At 47.9% G+C, this 22182-nt stretch overlaps 1 protein-coding gene across 1 annotated transcript in view; it reads left to right on the plus strand.

The window, feature by feature from the left end:
• The first annotated feature begins 327 nt into the window (after positions 1-327).
• EXOG (exo/endonuclease G) overlaps positions 328-22182 on the plus strand; it is a 38440-nt gene continuing 16585 nt past the window's right edge. Inside the window, exons 1-4 of the mRNA XM_075922834.1 lie at positions 328-622; positions 4759-4908; positions 8096-8235; positions 11282-11358. Of these exons, the coding sequence (XP_075778949.1) occupies positions 475-622; positions 4759-4908; positions 8096-8235; positions 11282-11358 (515 nt within the window). The 5' untranslated portion in view covers positions 328-474. The remainder of the gene's footprint in view (positions 623-4758; positions 4909-8095; positions 8236-11281; positions 11359-22182) is intronic.

Consider the following 22182-nt stretch of genomic DNA (forward strand, 5'->3'; position numbering starts at 1 on the left):
TTCTAAATAGTTCCTAACCTGTTCTTTACCCACCAAGGGCTGTCCATCTTCTTCCCATCTTGCGTCGCTTAGCACAGAAGTCCAGGAGCCGACCTTGTCCGTGAAGACAGAGGCAAAGAAAGCATTGAGTACTTCAGCTTTCCCCACATCATCTGTCACTAGGTTACCTCCTTCATCCAAGGAAGCTAAGGTGAAAGCGGGAATGGGAATGGCCTGTCCCTAGGGCTCTGCCTCGAGCTTTCCCCATCCCCTCTAGCCACAGCGCCCAGGGGATGATCCGCACCAAGGGGGGCCAGGCTGGGAGCGGGGTGGGAGCCCCGCGGGCAGCTCTGCCCCGCTTGTTGCTGGGGGGGGGGCGGACACGGAGGGGCCTGCGCTCCCCGGCAGCGAGCCCCGGGCCGCTCCCCGGCCGGCCTGCAGGGGGCTCTGTGGGGCAGCGCGGAGCGGGAGCCGCCTGCTCCCCCCGGCCGGGCCATGGCGAGAACTTCAGGCTTCGCCAAGCGCCACTTCCTGGGCGGCTTCGTGTGCGGGGCCGCGCTGGGCGCCGCCGCCTCCGGCCTGGCCGCGCTGGGGCTCCTCCGCCGCCAGCCCGGCCCCGCGCCCCCTCGCGAGCGGCCGCAGGGTAAGAGCGTGGCGGGGGGCGGGGGGATCCCGGCCCGGCAGCCTGTGCGCCGGGAGCTGGGCGTCTGGCAGCCCGAGCCCGCCCCCAGCCCTCCCCGGTGCCTGGCCTCGGTTCCCCCCCCCCAGCCCTGCTGCTCCGTGCCCGCCCCCCGGCGCTTGGCCCCATCAGCTCCTCCCCCACAGTGCCTGCCCCCCCCCCCCCACTAACTCTGTGCCCGGCCCCTTCCCTCCCCCCTATGCCCGGCCTCCCGGCCTCCGCCATCCCCCAAGCCCTGCCCCAGGTGCCTGGCTCCCTTGGTCTCCACCATCCTTCTCCCTTCCCCCGTTCCCTGGTTACCCCTAGTGCCCAGCTCCATCTGCTACCTGCTGACCCTCTAATCAAGAGTCATCCCTAGATGCCTCACCAGCTCTCTGGGTCCTGCCCAGCCCCCATAGGGCTCCCCAGGAGCCAGGGTCCAGCCCCATGGGTTTCCACACCTCTCCTGAGGAGGCAGCTCCAGTCCCTATCTTCCAATGCCCCATATCTCAGTAATCCTCCTCCCTGTCCAGCTCCCCCAGGCTTCCCTGCATTGCCCCAGGAGCTAGCCCCATCTCTTAGTGCCGTTCCTACATCAGCCCTCCTTGTTCGTTCCTGCCCAGCTCCTGTGGATCTTCCATCATGAGCGCAGGAGCTAGCCACCTGACAGCTCTTCTCCCAATCGCCATCACCATCCCCTTTGCCCCACAGCCCTCTGTGTCCTGTGTAGCCCCTACTGACCTCCCCACATCGCCCCAGGAGCCAGGTGATCACTCATACTCCAGTACTCCCTATCCCAATTAGGGATGTTAAAAACTAGTCGACTAATTGACTATCCAATAAGCAAATGTTGTTTGGATAGTCGACTAGTCGATTTCCCCTCCCCCCCCCTTTGTTGCCTCAATCAGATAGAGGCAGCAAAGGGGGTGGGAAGAAGGGGTACTTACATAAGAACATAAGAATGGCCGTACTGGGTCAGACCAAAGGTCCATCTAGCCCAGTGTCCAACACCAGGTGCCCCAGTGAGGGTGGACTGAAGACAATGATCAAGTGATTTGTCTCCTGCCATCCTTCTCCAGCCTCTGACAAACACTTGAAAGTGGCAGCTCCGCCCAGCTGACCCTGGGTTCTGGGGAAATGCCTTGGGAAACCTGCAGTCAGCTGGGGCTCTTGCCCACATTTCAAAGGAGGAATGTGGAAGTGTCTATTGACTAGTCAATTAACCACTAGTTAACATCCTTAATCCCAGTAACCCTCTTCACTGCCCAGCCCCCAGGGATCTCTCCACATCGCTCCAGGAACCAGATGAATCCCTTAACCCCAATGTCTTCTTCACTACTTGTCCCCCAACAGACCTCCCCATATTTCCCAAGGAGTCAGCACCAAAGCCCCATCCCCTAACAGAGCTACCCACATTGCCCCATGACCAGCCCCAGTAGCCAAAGCTGGCCTCAGGGGACATACCACCCTGTGTGAACTTGCATTTTCACACCCTAGGCTCTCATTGTCTCCCTGGGCTCCCCACTCCTACAATCTTCTCCCATTGACGTAAGCTTCATACACTGTGTCTGCCCTGCTTCTTGCCCATAGCTCCCCCCACCACATCACCCACCTATAGGGCTGACCCTGCTCTGCAGTGACTCGCTTCTGGATGCCACACCAGGCCTCAGGGAGGCCCCATAGACACCACAGTGCCCTGACTATGGCACCTGGGTGATCAGCCAGGTCGCTCACCCCAAAGGCCGGCCCTGCCAATATTCCTCCCTACAATTTCTTATCCTCAGGAAACCTCCCCCACTGTCCTATTATTCCTTCTCCAATAAATAGATTGCCCCCCATTGCTGTAATGACAGTATTTTTGTCATATTTTGTGTGTGTGTGTGTACACACACCAACATAGAGCAGAGGTTTATCCTGAGACCATTGAATGTGAATTGAATTAAAAATAACATCCACCTTCCTTGTTGCTGCTTCCAGTGAAAATTAATCAGTAAACGTGGTAAGGAAGTGGTTTCCTATGGCTTTTGCGCACAAGTAGTTAATTGCTTGTAATGACATCTTTTTCGCTTGATTGTTGCTTACGGGTATTTGTGTTATTTTTAGTACAAAAATAAGTGTCTGGTGGTGGGAGATAAGTTACTGTAGGTGTGCCAGTACATAAATATTTTTGACTTTCAGGCATTTTCTTCTTAAAGGTTTCTTTTGTTCTTTTTCCCCTTTCCCATTGAATTGGTTGTGTGTATGTCAGTAATGCACCAACCCACTCCCCTTATATATTAGCAGGATTTGTTGAGGTGTCAGATTTCAGAAAGATTTAACAATTGTTATGTTCTCTACAGTTTGAAATAAAAATATTTAAATGAAGGCTAGGACTCATGAGAGAGAGATTGCCTGCACTCAATAGGTTGACTTGTTCATGAAACAGTGTCCGCAAGCTGCAGCTGTGCCACTGTTTCTACAGACAGGGAATAATGTTCCCTCTAATCTTTTTCCATCCATGTGCAGAATAAATTGTTATGTGCACCAAAGCATGTGCAACTGTGTGCCACCAGTAGAAACAAAATAACTAGCTGAGCACTCTGCTAAATCAGTTGGGTGACATTTGAATTGACTAACATGGCTACCCCTCTGATACTTGACATAAAGGTATTATGCTCCCTCTTCCATTGGCCCGAGAATGCCCACAAGGTGGGAGCACAAAACATCCCCTGACTTCTGTGGCCTGGGTGCATCCAGCTCCAGCTGCAGTAAGTCTCCTTCCTGGCTGAAGGTACAAGTCAGTAGCCCCTCGCTATCATAGGGAAATGGCTCACTTCTGGTTTTGCAAAGATTGTGATGAGCACAGCAAGCCCCAGTGGTGCAGATGGTATGATGATTCTGGCATCCAAACAAGTCTGTAGATATTTCCAATGAGATGTCAGTTGGCCAAAACCAATCATTCTCCGCCCTTTGCAAGTGTAATTAATCCTTCTTTTGCCAGGACTTCTGCAATCTAGTTATAGTTTCATAAGCCAAGGCATGAAAGGGAACATGCAGGGGCCTCCAGAATAACCATGGGGAGAATAACACTGTGTGTGACAATGTCGTTTGGTGGGAGAACTCTTTCAGCCTGTCCATGAATGTAGATTTGCTCAGTGACATATGAGCACATATACTGCAAAGGGTTCTGCTCCGTTGTTACTCAGGCCCTGGTGAACCATAGAGGTATGAGTGTCTGCGTGGGTTGCGCTGGCAAAGTCCATGTTTAAGCATTTTGTCGAACTGGGAAGAAGCAAAAGCCTGCTGCTAGGAGAGATTGAGTGCATTCTGTGGTGCGATAAATACCTGTACGGCCCACAGGCTTCCTTGGGAGGTGAGAATGTGGGGGCTTATCATTGCTGGTTTGATCTGTGAATCATAGAATCATAGAACACTAGAACTGGAAGGGACCTCGAGAGGTCATCGAGTTCAATCCCCTGCCCTCATGGCAGGACCCAGTACTGTCTAGGCCATCCCTGATAGATGTCTAGCCAACCTGCTCTTAAATATCTCCAGTGATGGAGATTCCACAATCTCCTTAGGCAATTTATTCCAGTGTTTAACCACCCTGACAGTTAGGAAGTTCCTATCCCAGCTCCCACTCCCTGAGCGTTGGCCTTCGCTGCTCCTCAGGCCTCTTGTCTCCCCTTCTGACAGACTGAGCCATAAGGCTGTGTGATGAAGGGGACAGCACTGACATTTACACTGACATTTGGTGTGAAACAAGAATACAAAAATCAACACAAAGTCTATCCTGAGTTTGAGTTCAGTGGACTAAGAGTTGGCTGACAGGTCGTCAACTGTAATTGTGACCAGGGAATCACTATTATTAGTTATTTATTAAATATTAATTATTAATGCAATTAATTATTATTCATATAATTATTATTAATGTACACTTGGCATCAAGCATGGATGTTTCTCTGGTGGACAGGAGTTATTTGTCTACGTTCCTTTTTAAATCTCAGATACATTTTCAGTTAAACTCAAATAGTCCCGTTGTTCAATACTCTGTGAAGACACATAAGAGACGTTCCCCTTCCTCTTCTGTTTCTAATCCCAATTTTCTCTGAGGGTCACATTTTGTTTGTTTTTCCCCTTAGAGCCAGTGGAAGAGTCTCTGCTGGAACAGTATGGTTTCCCTGTAGCTGGAACAGAGACCAGATGTTACACAAATCATGCACTCTCTTATGATCAGGCAAAACGATTGCCTAGATGGGTGATTGAACATATTTCCAAACACAAGACACTGGGTATGTATGTATGTGTGTAGCCAGACAGGAACCCCCCCTTGTAACATCCATTTTTGCTTGCCTGGAGCATACAGGGCACACAGAGCAGAAGGCCCAGGCTGTGTGACCGTGAATGGCTGTAAACAGAGATACGCCAATTGCTGACCAAGAGGCTGCCAAGGAGTGCCCTTGAATGAAACCCATATTGATACGAACACACATCCATCCGCGGGGGGAGGAATCTCTCGCCCAGTAAAAAAATGTCTAGTGCTCACAATTTAGTTATCTCTCTTGCAAGTGTAAATTAACTTGAAACTTGCTTGTAAGAACTGGCGCCACAAAACGGACCAGTACAATTCAGCATCTTAGATAAGAAAGAGAATACGGGCCCCCAGGGGTATAAAGATAGGTCCAGCAGCGCATTTTCTCTGAGTGTCAATCTACCATCTATCTGCTGGTCAAGTTTGGTGTTTGATCTCCCGAGGTTCCAAGGGGACGCCCACCTCGTATTCGTCTTTCCTAGGAATTGAGAGACCGGCCCTGGCCTGACACGCTAGAGTCGAGAGGCACAGAAAAGAGTAAAAATTGTACCTGGATGTGGTCCTTTGCTTAAGTATATATATACATAGACTTAGAGCTCTTTAAAGATTAAGCTGTCACTTGGTACCATTATTTCTATTTTCTATCTTTATTTTCTTTGTAACCATTTTTAAAATCTGTATTTGTTAGCATTTAAAAAATAGAGCAATAGCCATTGTAACCATATGCTTTTATAAGTCTTTTAATAAACCTGTAACTGTTTAAGCTTTAACCTGACTCCTTCAGTTGCTGTAACAGAACCAAGCACAATTTAAAAGAACTTCAGCCGGTCATAAAAGGACAGACATAGGGAGAGCTTAGGCGTTTGGTTCTGTGTCACTCCCAGGTGACAAGATCCGTTGGGGCACCTTTCCAGCCTTTCCCAGGCTGCCCGCTGCGAAGGAACCCCTGTGTTCTAGCAGTTAAAATCTAAAGTGTAATAAGCTCTTCCTATATAACGAGGCGTCTGTTGGCCTGCTGGCCACCCTCTGCGACGGGACCCCAGTCCTAGCAGTAAAGACACGGATTTTTTACTTCCCCACTCCCATGGGTAGGCACAGGGGAGATGGGGACTCACCTGAATTGTACTGGTCCGTTTTGTGGCGCCAGTTCTTACAAGGGGACTCACCACCATCAGGGCTGGGTGGTCAAAGCTATCTTATTCTTTAATACTGGCTTTCTAATTTGTCTCTGGTCTAAATATCTGGTTAGGTCTAGTGAAGTGGACACAGAGCTGGACAGATCTTTTAAACTATCTAGGATTAATCGGTTAGCTTGGCTGTTGGCTAGGCACTTCATAGAAAATACTTAAAGGGGACTGGTCTTGTTCTGTAGATCTTTTAGTCTGTCACCTGAGTCCTGCAATAAGCTCTGTGGAGGCAGAGCCCTGTGCTCACCAAAGTCAGTGAAACTGCATGGAAGTGCTGGTTTGATAACCCTAGTCCTGTTAACAGGGATCTACCAGTGCAGACGTTCATGCCTGTTCTAGTGGGTCTGTGTGCTGGCAGAAGGGAGCATACTGAAGGATTTCTCTGCAGGCATATGGCTTATGTGACAAACGTGACAGGGGTTTGAGTGTATCTCAGCGTGGGGGAGAGGGAGGGTTGTGGAGGGACGAGGAAGGACATGAGTAACAGGTATAGGATGAGGTGGTTGTATAGTTTACCCAGATGCAAGTCTGGTGGTTCAGCATCTGTGTGTGTGTGTCTGAAATGCTCATTTTCATTGAAGGCAGTGGGATTACTCAAGTGCTTAAAGGTGATCCTGGAGCAAATCTTCCACTGTGGTAGATTGTCATAGGTTTACACTGTCTGAGGATCTACCCATGTCTGTCTTTGCAGGATCAGAGTATGAAGTAATCAAAATAGCTCTGTGACAGAATTAGTTAGAATATAAAATACCAGAAAACTAGGCGTATGTAATATGTATCCCTGAAATAATGTTTTTGGGAAAGCTGAACTAAGTGAAATCAACTGGGCAAAAGCAAATAATTATTGTAATACATTGTTTCACGTGTTACTCAGGATATAACACATGCTTTTTGAAACCCAGTACTACCATTGCCCCAGTTTCACTATTTCACTTGAGTACATCTGATTCCCTCTTCTCTGTTGTATATGTAAGAAAATAATTAAATTGTTTTCACCTCCTGAATGAAACGTAAACGATATACAACTATCTTAAGTTTATAGAATTATTTCAGTTTTCGTATTGAAAGTTGTTGGTAAGAAAGGTAGCTGTGTAATTGTTAAATGTTTTATAGAAGTTGCATCCCTTCAGCTATATCTCAGTCACAGTCTTCAGCGTAACTTTCAGATCTACAGACATGGTCCTACAAGCACTTAGAACTATCAGTAAGTCATCCCATTGACTTCAGTGGTTCATATGGTGAAAGCTGTAATTTAAACATTGTTTTCAAGTGACTGTAATCATCTGACATGTTAAAATGTTGTCCAAAGTATCAGAATCAAACTATCCAGCCAAGATTAAACCTCTTGAGATATGTGATTCTTGATATATATCTGATTGCTGTGCCAATCAAGACATATTTTCTTCCTTGATTTTGATAGAACTAATACTCAGATTGTACCTAGAATCTTGAAACATAAGGGCTACGTCTAGACTGGCCACAAATTCCGGAAAAGGGATGCAAATCAGGTAAGTCAGCATAGGGAAATCCGCGGGGGATTTAAATATCCCCCGCGGATTTAAATAAACATGTCCGCCGCTTTTTTTCCAGCTTGGGGAAAAGCCGGAAAAAAAAGCGTCTAGACTGGCGCGATCCTCCGGAATAAAGCCCTTTTCCGGAGGATCTCTTATTCCTACTTTCAAGTAGGAATAAGAGATCCTCCGGAAAAGGGCTTTATTCCGGAGGATCGCGCCAGTCTAAACGCTTGGGGAAAAGCCGGAAAAAAGCGGCGGACATGTTTATTTAAATCCGCGGGGGATTTAAATATCCCCTGCGGATTTCCCTATGCTGACTTACCTGATTTGCATCCCTTTTCCGGAATTTGTGGCCAGTCTAGACGTAGGCAAGCAGTTTGGGAAGGCACATTTGGAAACAGCTCTTTTTATTCTGTAATGATGATGGTTCACTAATAACCTAACTATTTATTATGTTGTTCCTCAGGCAACGCAGATAGAAGGCACTGCAAATTCAGACCAGATCCTAGTATCCCTCTAATGTTTAGTGCTGTCAATGAAGACTACATTGGGAGCGGGTGGTCGCGAGGACATATGGCACCTGCAGGAGATAACAAGTTTTCAGTAGTAAGAATCTTTCTTAACTACTGCCTGTCACAGGGAGGGTGATCTGAAATGTATTTCTCCTGAGTTTTCTTGGGATGAAGTCTGGCCTACTTGTTGAGGGACAGGACATGGAATCAGGAGTTCTGGGGTTCACTATGCTGTAGGCTTGCTGTGTGAAACTGAGCAACTCCACAACTTTCTGTGTCCCAGTTTCCCTACCTGCAGCATGGAGATTATTTACATATCTCACCTTAAATGTCTCTCCTGATGCTGAGTTAATAAGCAAGTGGAGAAAAGCAGCCAACAGGTACTGAGATATTTAAAACTCAATGGACAAAGCACTAGCAAACATACTGTGAAGGGCAGTCCTGTTCTGGCTGGGGAATGGATTAGACTGTTTCAAGGTCTGTTCCCTTTCTAATTCTCCGTATGAAGGGAATTAAGAGATTGCCTTAGCTTTTGCCTTAGGTATGCTCTTAAAGCCTACAAAGTGTCTTTACTTACCTGATCTATAAAGTTGTAAGATAAGGGTGCAGGTTTTACCTTCCTGGTCCGGCACCCTTGAGACCTGACTGGTCCCAAACCAGGGAATCTGCTGCAGAGCTCTGTTCTGGTGGCAGCATTGACCAAGCGGGGATGGGATAGGAAGGCACTTGGGGGAAGAGGGAGGGCATCTGAGGAACGCTGCAGCTGGGGGCTGGGAGCACAGCTAGGTGGCCGCTGGGCTGCGCTCCTGGCTCCCGCCACCTGCCACGGCCCCCATTTGGCAGACTGCATTCCCGGCCCCTGTGGGGCTGCACTCTTGGCTTCTGCTGCCAGCCGTGGGGCTGCACTCCTGGCCTCCATCCTCAGGGCTTCTCAGACACCCTGACTCTTCCCTGAATGCTCCCCAGCCCCCGCTTCTCCTCCTCCCTCCCTGAGCTTGAGCGCAGTGGCGACATGTTTACACTAGGAAATTATTTTGAAATAACAAAATTCAAAATAACTGCCAAAACAAACTTGAAATAGTGTATCCCCACTCTGGGGAGCCTCAAAATTAGTCTGAGGCAGGCTCCATTATTGTGGACACGCTACCTTGATTTAGAGCCCCAGGAAGCATTGGGGAGTAATGACTCTGAATGACTCTGGGGAGTAGTTATTTCAAAGTAGCAGCAGCGTGTCCACAGTAATGCTATTTTGAAATAACTAATTTGAAATAAACATTCTTCCCCAAGGAAAGCAGAAGGGCAGATTTCAAAATAACCAGCCTGTTATTTTGAAATAACAGGCTTGGTAGTGTGGACACTCAATTTATTATTTCAAAATAACTCCCTAGGGTGGACCAGGGCGAAATGAGCTTCTTGCAGTGCTCCGGAAGCTCTGGAAGGGTGGGGGAGGAGTTGCTGAGCATGAGGCTTGCCCAGGAGCACCCGTGGGGATGCTGGATGACAGAAGCCCCGACTATAGAGGTTGAACCTGTATCAAAATATCGGTCTCTTAATCCATTGGCTGATAGACAAAACAGCCTTGATTCTATCTGGTCTTGGTTTGTTTTTTCCCATAATGTAGATTATTTGCTATTTAAGAAGCAGCGAGAAAGTGCATTTCTGTCCTGAAATGTAATATGTGGTAGAGCAGAATGATGGCAGCACTGTATTTAGTGGATTAAAGTACTAGCCCTTTTACTTACAGCGAAAGGGTCACTGATGGATTTTGTCAGTGTTATTCCAGCATGTTTAGCAATGAGGTCCAGGACTAAAATAGAGTTAGACATGCTAACTGGAATATTTCATAGCTTTCACCAACACAAACTATACTAAGCATTGTTCCAAATAATGCTGCTAGATCCTTAACTTCTATGAATAAGGAGAATCTGAAAAGGCACTTCTAATAAAATAAAGATATAAGATTCAGGATAAAAGCCTGAGATTTTCCTTTTATATTTTTTCACATACTTATAAATGCATAGAACCAGAAGAAGGTAAGGTTGCTTCTTGTTTGGAATTACTTGAGCCACAATCCTGAAATATTTATGCTCCTTCTTTACTCACAATTTGTAAAGTTAAACAGGGGCATAATCCTGTGCTGAATCAGGATCTTGATGACCATTTCACCATCTGCACTCTTTATATTTTTCAAATTGTAAAAAATTAGTAATGTAAAATATTTTTAGCCAAGTAAGGGCAAAAATATATTGAACCATTCTGGGAAATAAGAATCATAAGTGTAAATTTCCCTTCTCTCTGGAAAAGGCAGCCAGCTATGCCCAAATTAATTATAAACTTATGCCCCTTTAACATTAATTCCTTACTGTCATTCAAACTCAAAACTCCGGTCATCTGAAGAAGTGGGCTGTGCCCCAAAAGCTCATGATACCATCTATATGTTTTGTTAATCTATAAAGTGCTACGAGACCATTTGTTGTCATTCATTGTTATGCTTCAATGTTATTTTATATGTCTGCTGGCTCCAAATATGGATAACATGTGAATATTTCTATAGAACTACAGATGGGCCTGTTTTAGGGGTGTTAAGGACTAGTCGACTATCTGATGAACAAATGCTTATCAGATAGTCTGTTAACTAGTCGATCCCCTTCCCCCCCCCTTGCTGCCTCTATCAGATAGAGGCAGCAAAGGGGGGGGGGAAAGGGAGCACTTCAAAGGGGCAGCACTGCACAGCTGAGCTAGGGATCAGCTGTGTAGCTGCCCTTTTGAAATACCTAGGCGGTGTTCAAATGGGCAGGTTCAGCTTCCCACTGGCCCCGGGGTGCACGCAATGTTCCGTGTTCCTCCTTTGAAATGTACAAGAGCCTCAGCGGAGGAAATTCCATTGACTACTCAACTAGTAAATTAACCGTTACTTAAAATCCTTAACCTGTTTTCCCTTTCTACTTCTTCCCCAGAACTTCACTGGTACTCTGATCTAGGATTTTGATTTTGCCTCTTATGTAAATAATGTCCAGTTATGAAAATTGGCTGTAGATACGGGTTCTAATTCCTAGCCCTCCTAAAGTTTGGCTTTATTTTCAGCCCATCTCAATTGCATTTCAATAACCTGGCACCATTTTCTTTCTTTCTTTCTATAGCGAGCTATGGCTGAAACATTTTACCTGTCCAATATTGTGCCCCAGAATTATAAGAATAATGCTGGATTCTGGAACAGGTGAGATGTTACTTTTGCATGGAACAAGTGTAAGATGAAGACTAAGGGGTAAAACACTAATAGTATCATATTCATACATCTCAAAGGATACAAAAGCACTTTGCAAAAATATTTCATACTATATCCTGCAACCTCCTCCATGAAGAAATGCATTGCCAAGAACAATGTGCATTCATTTTGGTGCATTATCCAATAGAAATTATAGAAGGGATTTAGTTAGGTGAATATAATTACTTATCCTAGGGTTTAACTTCAGGAGCCAATTATTGAGAGTCAAGCCAGTTTGGAACACCAAAAGTTCAGAATTGAGAGACAAACTGGAGGGCAGGGATCAAGAGTCAGGTGAAATTAAGATGGCAGGTCAGCCTCAAGCAGTTGAACCAGAAAGCCATTACCAAGAGCCAATATCCCAAGAGGTCAGGATCAGAAGACAGGAAAGGGTAAACACCAGCCAGACCAGTGGTCCATGGCGGGATGAAACTCAGTTTTATGGACAAAAGTCTGTTTCTTCTTCTAGCTTAAATAGGCACTGTTGCCCAGTCAAGAGCCATGTAGCTGTCCCAATCAGACAGCAGAATTGGGGGTTGTGACCTTGTTGGGCTTCATCAACCATGGTCCCAGCTGCAGTTTATTAGCTTCCAGGTAGAGGATTGAAGTGTGATGACTCCCAGGACCTCCATGGACTTTGGTTGAGAAGTCCAGGGCTGGACATCAGCCTCTGCCCAAAGGCACCTTCCAGGTACTACGAGTCTAGGTTTCTTGGGATAGTTCTCATGGAAGGCTTATATTAGGGCAGGAGTGTGAATGTTTTCTGCCAGCTTCTATGTACATTCCTCAGGGTTATAGCCTTCCCCATCAATCACTCATAAAAGTGTATCCTGCTGACTTTTAGAGTCCAAGAGCATATGCACACCGTATTCCTCCTGTCCTTGTATATACATTGGCAGTTGAGGTGGTTGGATCCTGTGAGGAAACAAATTCTCTGTGTAGGATTTTAGGAAGTTATTGGAATACTGGTTGGAACTTGAGAGATCGGGGTAGATGCAGCTTAATGATGACTGGGTTGAGTTGTCAACGGATTTGATAAGGGCTGAGGAACATGAAGTCCAGCTTACACGAGAATCTGTGCAAAGGTGCTCCAATGAAAGCCATTTTTTCTTCCACTGGATAGGTGGCATGGTCGATAATGCTGGTTTGCATGTCACTTGATCATTACGCAAAAATATAAGAACAGCCATACTGGGTCAGACCAAAGGTCCATCTAGCCCAGTATTCTGTTTTCTGACAGTTGCCAATGCCAGAGGTTTCCGAGGGAATGAACAGAACAAGTAATCTTAAGTGATCCATAGGTAGTCACCAGTAGTCAGCTTTCAATTTTTCCAGGTGACCCCTTACTTCTTGCTGAGTTCTCTGCACTAAGTCTGAGGTGGTCAGGTTAGGAGAGGTCATATGTAGCTATGGTTGGAATTGGAGTTGGCCCTATAGCTGGCAAAGAAGGGGCTTTTCTTTGTGAAAGCATGATCTGTGTTATCTTATCCAAGCACCACTTAGAGTTAACAGCAAAGATCAGTCTTCTTTTTATAACATTGTAGGTATTGCTCTGCTATCTGAGTAACACTTTCCATCTGACCATTGTATTCAGGGTAGTAGGCGGAAGAAAGGTGCAGCTAGACTGTCACAAAACAGAGGGCCTCTTGCCAGAATTGGGCTTTAAATTGCAACCTTCATTTGGAGGTGAAGCGTTTCATTAGTCTATGGAAATGAGTTACACAGCTAATCCACAGCTGAGCTGTGTCTTCAGCAGAATGGAGCTGAGCATAGGGCATGAAGTGGGCCATTTTGGTGAAGAAGTCTACCGCCGTCAAGATAGTTGACTCTTGACAACCCCACAATACAATACAATTCAGTAGCTGCCAATGGTTGGGGTGGAGTGTCTGGAGATTGGAGTACACCTCAGAGTTTATGTTGCGTCATCTTGCTTGATCACATGCATGTTGCAGGATCCTCGGAAGCCTGTGTCATGGAGCACATTGAGGGCTACCAGAAAAGATGACATGTCAATTGTAGAGTCTTAAAGCAACCCAGTTGTGCTGCTGAGGGAAGGGGGCAGCTAGTGGTCATGGTACAGCTTATGAAGCCACCACTCTTGTCTGCCCCAGGGGAATGTAAACATGGTTATCCACAAACATGCCACCCTTCCAAATGTTGTGTGGCTCCCTGTCATTGGTGGTTTGCGAGGCAGAACTTTCAAAGAAGAGACAGAACAAATCAGTACGAGTAGGTCCTTAAGAAGGAGTAGCAGGACGTAAGGATGTGGTCTGATTCCTGGCTAGGTCCATACAGCTCAGTGTCAAAGCTCCAAGATAAGGATCAGCCTTGCTGTTTCTGATTCAGGGGCTAAATGGAATAGGGATATGAAGGACTAGTCTCTTAGGGTATGTCTACACTACAAAGTTAGTTCGAACTAACTTTCATAGGCGCTACACTAGTGCTCCGTTAGTTCAGATTTAATTCGAACTAACGGAGCGCTTAGTTCGAACTAGGAAAACCTCATTTTATGAGGATTAAGCCTAGTTCGAACTAGCTAGTTCGAATTAAGGGGTGTGTAGCCCCTTAATTCGAACTAGTGGGAGGCTAGCCCTCCCCAGGTTTCCCTGGTGGCCACTCTGGCCAACACCAGGGAAACGCTTCTGCCCCCCTCCCGGCCCCGGACCCCTTAAAGGGGCACGGGCTGGCTACGGTGCCTGTGCCAGGTGCAAACCTGCCAGCACCCAGCCAGCAGACCCTGTACCTGGCACAGATCGAGCCACCCACCCGATGCCCCCCAGCCCTCCCCCTCTTCCCGGGACCAGGCTGGCGGCTCCCGGGAGCTTGCCCGGGACCGCAAGAGGCGGGCACCCGCCTGGGCTAGTGCAGACATCGTGGACCTTGTCCACGATCTCCGCACTAGGCACAGGAAAGTGGCCGGCTAGGGCAGGAGAGGTGCCAGCCTGGCCACCCAGGAGCAGGTGTGAAAGAGAATCAAGGGGGTCCACTGAGACCCCTGAGCCCTGAGCTTACAATGGCCGTCCTGGGTCAAACCAAAGGTCCATCTAGCCCAGTAGCCTGTCTGCCAACAGCGGCGAACCCTAGGGACCCTGGAGGGGATGGACCGAAGACAGTGACCAAGCCATTTGTCTCGTGCCATCCCTCTCCAGCCTTCCACAAACCTTGGGCAGGGACACCACTCCTACCCCCTGGCTAATACCACTCCATGGACCCAGCCTCCATGACTTGATCTCACTTCCCTTCAAACTCTGTTCTAGTTCTAGCCTTCACAGCCTCCTGCAGCAAGGAGTTCCACAGGTTGATTCTTTGCTTTGTGAAGAACAACTTTCTGTTACTAGTTTGAAGCCTGCTACCTATTCCTTTCCTTTGGTGTCCTCTAGTCCTTCTTTATGGGAACTAATGAAGAACTTTTCTGTATGCACCCTCTCCACCCCACTCATGCTTTTAGAGACCTCTATCCTGTCCCCCCTCCGTCTCCTCTTTTCTAAGCTGAAAAGTCCCAGTCTCTTTAGCCTCTCTTCATATGGGACCTGTTCTCAACCCCTGATCATTTTAGTTGCCCTCCCCTCTCCCAGCCTCTCTCTTACCCTCTCCCACCTCCTTTTCCCAGTCTCCCCCAGTTTTGTTCAATAAAGACAGATTCCATTTTGGAAGACATGTTATCTTTATTTTGTACATCAAGAAGAGGGGCTAGGGAAGGATAAGTGGAAGGAGGTGAGGGAGGAATGGGGCACGAGCCCCCGATGGGGAGGACTGGGCTGGCTCTGCGGGCTTCTGGGGGTGGAAGCTCTCCTGCAGCCCCCCAATTGCCCCCTCTTCCCAGATGGCAGCCTGCGGCAAGTGCAGCCGGGCTGATGGCCAAGTGGTGTGATGTGCCCAGTGTGGGTAGTCCGGGCAATCCAAGCCAGGACTGCTTTGCAAGCGGGGCACCCCTGAGAACTGTCTGTCCGGGGTGGGGGTCGGGACCCTTTAAGCACAGCCCTCGGCTAGCCTGAGACAGCATCTCCATGCTCTAAGTCCTCCTCTGATGCCCTGCCGGCACTGCTTCTGGCCATCCTTAAGCCCGGTTCAGGGTCCACTTAATGTGGACATGCTAGTTCGAATTAGCAAAACGCTAATTCGAACTAGTTTTTTAGTCTGGATCCGTTAGTTCGAATTAGCTTAGTTCGAATTAACTAATTCGAACTAAGTTAGTTCGAATTAACGTTTTAGTGTAGACATACCCCTAGTCACTTCCCTCCCCACCCTCCTTGCTGCCTCTATCAGAAAGAGGCAGCAAGGTGGAGAAGAGGGGAATTCAAAGCATCCATGCTCCTTGAAGCCTGTGGCCAGACCCTGGGCTCCACGTGGCGCTGCTGCTTTGAAATGCCGTGTGTAGCCCAGGGCCAGATGGGGTGTCCCCAGGCTGCATGTGGCATTTCAAAGTGGCAGCGCTGTGTGGAGCCCGGGATCAGCTGGGGATTCCCCCGCTAACACTGGGCTGCATGTGGCGCTGCTGCTTTGAAATGCCATGGGGAGCCCAGCATCAGGCTCCTCCCAGCATTTCAAAGCAGCAACTCAGTGTGGAGCCTGGGATCAGCTGTCCTAGGGTTGTTGCTACATTTCAAAGGCAGAATTAGTCACTATTTAGCATCCTTAATATGGGATAGTGGTCAGTGTATACATGGATGATGAACCCCTTCTAAATAACACTGGCATTCTTCAGAGGCTTAGGCATTGGCTAGGAGCTCTATAGCTAGAATCTCACAGCTCTGTTCAGTGGGGAAAAGCCTCTGTGAATTATGGGCACATAGATATATGACCTATGGTATTGGATTGTCTGTCATCTGGGTGGGGCAGTATGGATGCAGTGGTAAAGGTGAGTTTCTGCTGATCATATGCCTGCTGTGTTTTGAGGGACCACTGGAACTAGGCATTCTTCTGAAGCAGAATAGTGAGGGGCCCAGCTTGTTTTGAAAAACGTGGAATAAACTGTTGATTAAAAATTGAGCACCTTTAGAAGCATTGCTGATCCCAGGTCATATGTAGAGATGGTCCGGTTGCAAATGGCTTGGACTTTGTGTGGATTCATCTCGATTCCTTCAAGGTCAGGATAAAATCCAGAAATTCTGTGGAAGTCTTCTCAGACTCACACTTCTAAAACTTGACATGAAGTCTTTGCTGCCATAAATGCTCCAGGACTGCTCAAAACTGACAGCTGGGCTGCTCCATGGTCATCCGAGAGTAGTAGGGTATTGTCTAGATAAACCACTATGTATTGCTCTAACATCCCAGAACACACAATGTACAAAGTGTTGGAAGATTGCAGGGGCTTTGATCAGCCTGAACAGCATCGTCAGGTATTCAGAATGACTGTCGTGTATTCAAAGATGGTCTTCCATTCCTCACCTTCCCTAGTGCATGTAAGGTTATTGGCTTGCCAGAGATCCAACCTAGTACATATTTTGACAGTTCCTATGTGATCCTTAACTCCAGAAGTCAAGGACAGCAGGTCCGGGTTCTTTATTGTTGTTTGATTTAGTGCATGATAGTTGATGGATTCTTAACAAAGAGGTCTGGAAGGAAGGCCAGCTAGTGATGTTAACTTACAGATAAACTCTCAGGCCAGATTCTCCTGGAAATGTTCTTGGAGTGAAGTCAGTTTGGCTTTGGACATGGCATAAATCTGGCAGTGGAGCACTTTTGCCTCCAGGTGTAATTGTGTTGACAGTGATGTTTCCTTTCCTCAGGAGTGAGCCGCCAACAGGCTATGTTCACCTGCATCAGTTTGGCAGGATGGAGGGCATCAAGGAAACAGCATATGGATAGGGGATTCCAGGGAGCCTCTTCTTGCATTCCCTGTTTCACACAGCCAGCTATCTGTATGAACAGTGAGATCCACAAAAGTGGATTATATTTATGGGTTTCCCTACACAGGCCATCTCATCTTCTGTTTTGGTATCAGCTGGTATCTGCTATGAGACATGCTCTGCACAGGTAGCTACCATGTCTTGCCCCTGCCAGATTGTCTCAAAGCAGCTTCACTATTCAAGCCTTGTGCAGATCTTCTAATGTTACCATTGCGGTCTGGAGAACATCATTCCCATTTAGCAGTACCAGGCTGTCATTCTTCAGCAAGGGGAAGACCTGTTCTAGTGCTTCTCCCATCAGCAGACTGACTACCAGTTTCACCTTGAACCAATCAGAAGCATAGGTCTGGGGACATATTAGGAACAGAAGCCAACATTGGTTCATAAAGCCCCAGAATGATGGGCGGGAATTATCAAAATGTTTCAGTAGAGGAACATGGTGGGGGGCTTCAAGGTGTGCTCGAAGTATGGTGGTTTCGGCTCATAGCTGGTCCACTTGTTCCTGGAGTAGCTGGCTGACTCTGGTCAGCTGTGTGACGCAAACCTGTAGGGCAGCGTTTCCCAAAGTGTGGTCCGCGGCCCAGTACCGGTCCTTAGAAAAAAAATACTGGTCCTTTGAAAAATTATCGCGCACGATCCTATTAATTTGTGTGACGGGGTAGCAGCACCCCGCACTGCCAAGCGCGATGGCGTGGCCCTCTTGGGAGAGAGCCCGCCGCCGCAGCGTCTCTGCTGGGCATGCTCCTGGGCGGCAGGGCGAGATCCGGCGGGTGCTAGGACCCAGGGAGAAGGCTGGGCACTGTGTGCACCAACGCAGAATGCCCAGCGCCAGACACAGCTGGAGGAGCTGGCGCCGGCCGATAAAGTGGCCGGAATTGGGGCCAGGAGGGGGGTTGGAACAATCTGTCGGACAGGTAGGGCCAGCGACACAATTTATTTCATAGAATCATAGAACACTAGGACTGGAAGGGACCTCGAAAGGTCATTGAGTCTAGTCCCCTGCCCTCATGGCAGAGCCCAGTACTGTCTAGACCATCCCTGATAGACGTTTATCTAACCTACTCTTAAATATCTCCAGAGATGGAGATTCCACAACCTCCCTGGGCAATTTATTCCAGTGTTTGATCACCCTGACAGTTAGGAACTTTTTCCTAATGTCCAACCTAAACCTCCCTTGCTGCAGTTTAAGCCCATTGCTCCTTGTTCTATCCTCAGAGGCCAAGCTGAACAAATTTTCTCCCTCCTCCTTATGACACCCTTTAATATACCGGAAACTGCTATCATGGCCCCCGGGGAGCCCCCTGCTTCCCTATGCTGCTGAATCTCTATCAGAGGCAGCAGTGTGGAGTGGCAGGCCAGAGCTGGTCTGCCAGGGGAGCCAATTTAAAAATACAGAGGCAGCAGCCCCTGTCTGCAGGTGTACAAGCTCCCCATGGACAGAGCCTGGTCCGCAGCAGCAGCCTCTGTCCCATAGGGAACTCGGACCCCCTCGTGGACAAGGGCTGCTGCCGTGGACAGAGGTTGCTTTGCGGCAGCCTCTCTTGCCCTTTCCACTCCCTTGTACTGCTGCCTCTGATAGAGGCTTTTAAGCTGGATCCCCCCAGAGGCTTTTAAGCTGGCACCAGCTCCTGCCTGCTCCCCCTCACTGCCTCTGTAGGAGGGGTCAACTGGGGGGGGGAGGCGGGTCCACTAAGCTGACACGTGTGGAGAGCCTGTTTGAAAGCCGGCTCCCTGCAAATATCTGCTCCAGCCTGCCCCCCTCACTCTCTGTGTTACCGCCTCTCTATCAGAGGCAGCAGCATGGGACAGGTGGTAAGCGGATCTGGTGCTTGTGGGGAGCCTATTTAAAGCCAGCTCCTCACAGGCACCGGCTTCCGCTCCCTCCCCTGTTTGCTGCCTCCGATACAGAGGCAGCAAGTGAGGGGAATGCATGTAGTGAACAAGATTAACCAATAAATTCAGGCTTCTCAGTTAATTGTGTGGGCATCCTTAGTTGGAACAAGAGAGCTATATCTACACTTGCGGCTTCTTGCACAAGAAATATACAAATGAGGCTAAGCATGGAATATCGCCAAGCCTCATTTGCATTCCTAATGAGCCGCCATTTTTGCAAAAGAGGCTCTTGCACCAGAAGGAGCTGTCCACACTGCCCCTTCTTGTGCAAGAAAAACCCTCTTGCGCAATGCCGTTATTCCTGAAAATAATCAGCTTAGCGGCATTGCACAAGAGGGTTTTTGTTGCGCAAGAAGGGGGCAATGTAGACAGCTCCTTCTGGCGCAAGAGCCTCTTCTGCAAAAATTGCAGCTCATTAGGTATGCAAATGAGGCTTGGCGATATTCCACGCTTAGCCTCATTTGCATATTTCTTGCAAAAGAAGCCGCAAGTGTAGACATAGCCCAGGAGACTAGAATTCAGAGAGAAACCAGAGGGCAGGGATCAAGAGCAGCGTTCCCTCTAAGCTGGGCAGCACAGTTACCAAGAGTCAGTTACCAAGAGTCAGGCTAAGTCAGGATACCAGGAGGACAGGATCAGGTAAATCCCAGACCAGCAAGGTGAAGCCCAGTTTTAGGGACAATTTCTTTTTTTCTTCTGTGGCTTAAACAGGGGCTAAGGCCCAATCAGCAGAGTTAGAGCTCTCCCAGGCAGAGCAGGGGGGGGGAGGGGTGCCCCAGCTGGGGTTCATCAACCCTGGCCCTTCCCAGCTGCTTTCTGTAAGCTGCCAGGTGGAAGGCTGGAATATGACTCCCCCCATCATTCCTATGGCTACAGGTTGGAGACCTGCAAGGCCTGACTTGTACATGCATCCAAATAGCAACCAGCCAAAATCTCCTTCACTTGTGAAGACTGGCAGTGTTGCAGCTTTGGGGTGACAGAACTGGATGATGTGTATTGACTGTTCATATTGGCTCTGTTCCTTGGGTTCTTTTGAGGTGAAAACTAATTAGTAGCTAAAACAAACATTGATTCCGTACTTGTGTGGGATGCAACATCTTTAAGGCTCAGACATCTGAGGGAGTGATGAATGTCACAAGGCTCAATCACGGAGAGGATAGTACAACAATGTAAAATATTACATTTAAAAATCTAGCATAGGAAATGATTCATCATTCTAGCAAATGCTGCTTTTTACTTGTAGTGGAATATACATACATTTCAGTATATAAGGCATCCAGTAAGGTTATAGGATTGTATGAAGACATAACGTACAATAACATTTTAAGAGAGATTCTATTGTTTTAATGCCTCAGGCATTTGAGTGTAATTTTTCATGATGCTAAAGGTAGGCATGTGCCACTTGAGGGTTGGGAGCCTCTGTTACTTCACTCAGCCAAGAACTCTGGCTGATCAGGAGAGCTGTAAATTACATCGGTCACCTACTGCCCCGTGGTCTTTGCCTACTAGGTAGAATTAAATATCATGGTTACCACTCCCCTCCAATGTAAAGGCATATAGTTAGCATGTGTTGTTTGTTCTGTTCATATTGCTGTGATGAGGGGACTTCTGTGACTCAACCTATGTGGTGATCATGCCACTGATGCCTGCCTTCCTGCCCTCTGGGCCAGATCCTCTGGTCCTTCCCAAGCCAAACCACAGATTTGGGATTACCGCCCTCCTGCAGAGCAACACAGACATTGAAACAGTTCCATTCTGGGAAGACTCAGCTAAAAAAGGCTCAGCACCCAGGAAACCAACCCCCAAAAGGGACCAAATAAATCTGTCTTATTCTGTCTTTTACACAGGAAAAGTCTACAGAAAAAGCTCCCTTTGTCAATGAAAGAGACATATGTACAATGCCCTCCCTCCCCCGGTAACAATTACTTACATTGCACTTTATAAAAACACTTTTGTTTATTATCAAGTATAAAAAGTAGGATTTAAGTGGTTGTAAGTGAAAACAGTCAGATCGAAGTAACTTACTAAATTAAAATGAACAAAAAACACTTAACTATTTCTAATTCACTAAGAAACTTGTAACATGCAAATTCTTATTCTAAAGAGCTGTTCTTATCTTGGGTAAAATGTTTCAAGTCAGAGTTGATTTTTACTCTGGCCTGGGTCTACAGCGTTTTCAAAGTTCTTTGTATCCTCTTATAGTGTGCCTGGCAGTTTCAAAGGCCAGCTGAAGACAAAAGATTGATGGTTTCCCATTGCTTAAATAGATTTTCCCCCATGGTGGAAACCCTTTGTTTGGCATACTCCATCCCTATGGAAAAGTACAGTAAAACTCCGATGGTCCGGCATCTGATGGTCCAGCACTCCTGATGGTCTGGCACCATCAGGAACCCGGAAGTGCTCCGGGCAACCGGACCATTGGAGCTGCTCTGCCCCCAGCTTCCCGGATTCAGCCGCTGCTAAAACTGACCGGCAGCTGAATCCAGGAAGCCGGGGGCAGATCAGCTGGAGTGCTGCCGGGTAGGTACCGTAGCGCTGCCCCTCAGGGCTGCAGGGATCAACCCGGCAGCACCCCAGCTGCTCTGCCCCAGGCATCCCCAAGAGCAGCTGGGGTGCTGCCGGGTTGGTCTCGCTGCGCCAAGGGTCAGCGCTACTGGACCAACCCGGCAGCACTCCAGCTGCTCTGCTGCAGGCGTCCCCGATTCAGCCGCTACTGAAACCGACCAGCAGCGGCTGAATCAGGGACGCCTGGGGCAGAGCCAGACTATCGGAAGGAGGGGCTATGAAGGGTCTGGGGTCAGACCCCTCATAGCCCTCCCTTCTGATAGTCCGGCATATCTGATAATCCGGCACCCCCTGGGTCCCAAAGGTGCTGGATTATCGGAAGTTTACTATACCAGGTTCAAGAGGGAGTCCAGTGCCAGGTAGCATGGTCACGTGTCTTCTTAGAACCAACCACAGTTTGGACTTATAGGACAAAAAGGCCATCCACAGGTCGTTGGTTTGAATACAAAGTCATTAGTTACCTGAAGTA

This window comes from Pelodiscus sinensis, chromosome 2 (genome assembly GCF_049634645.1).
Source record: "Pelodiscus sinensis isolate JC-2024 chromosome 2, ASM4963464v1, whole genome shotgun sequence".
Lineage (NCBI taxonomy): Eukaryota > Metazoa > Chordata > Testudines > Trionychidae > Pelodiscus > Pelodiscus sinensis.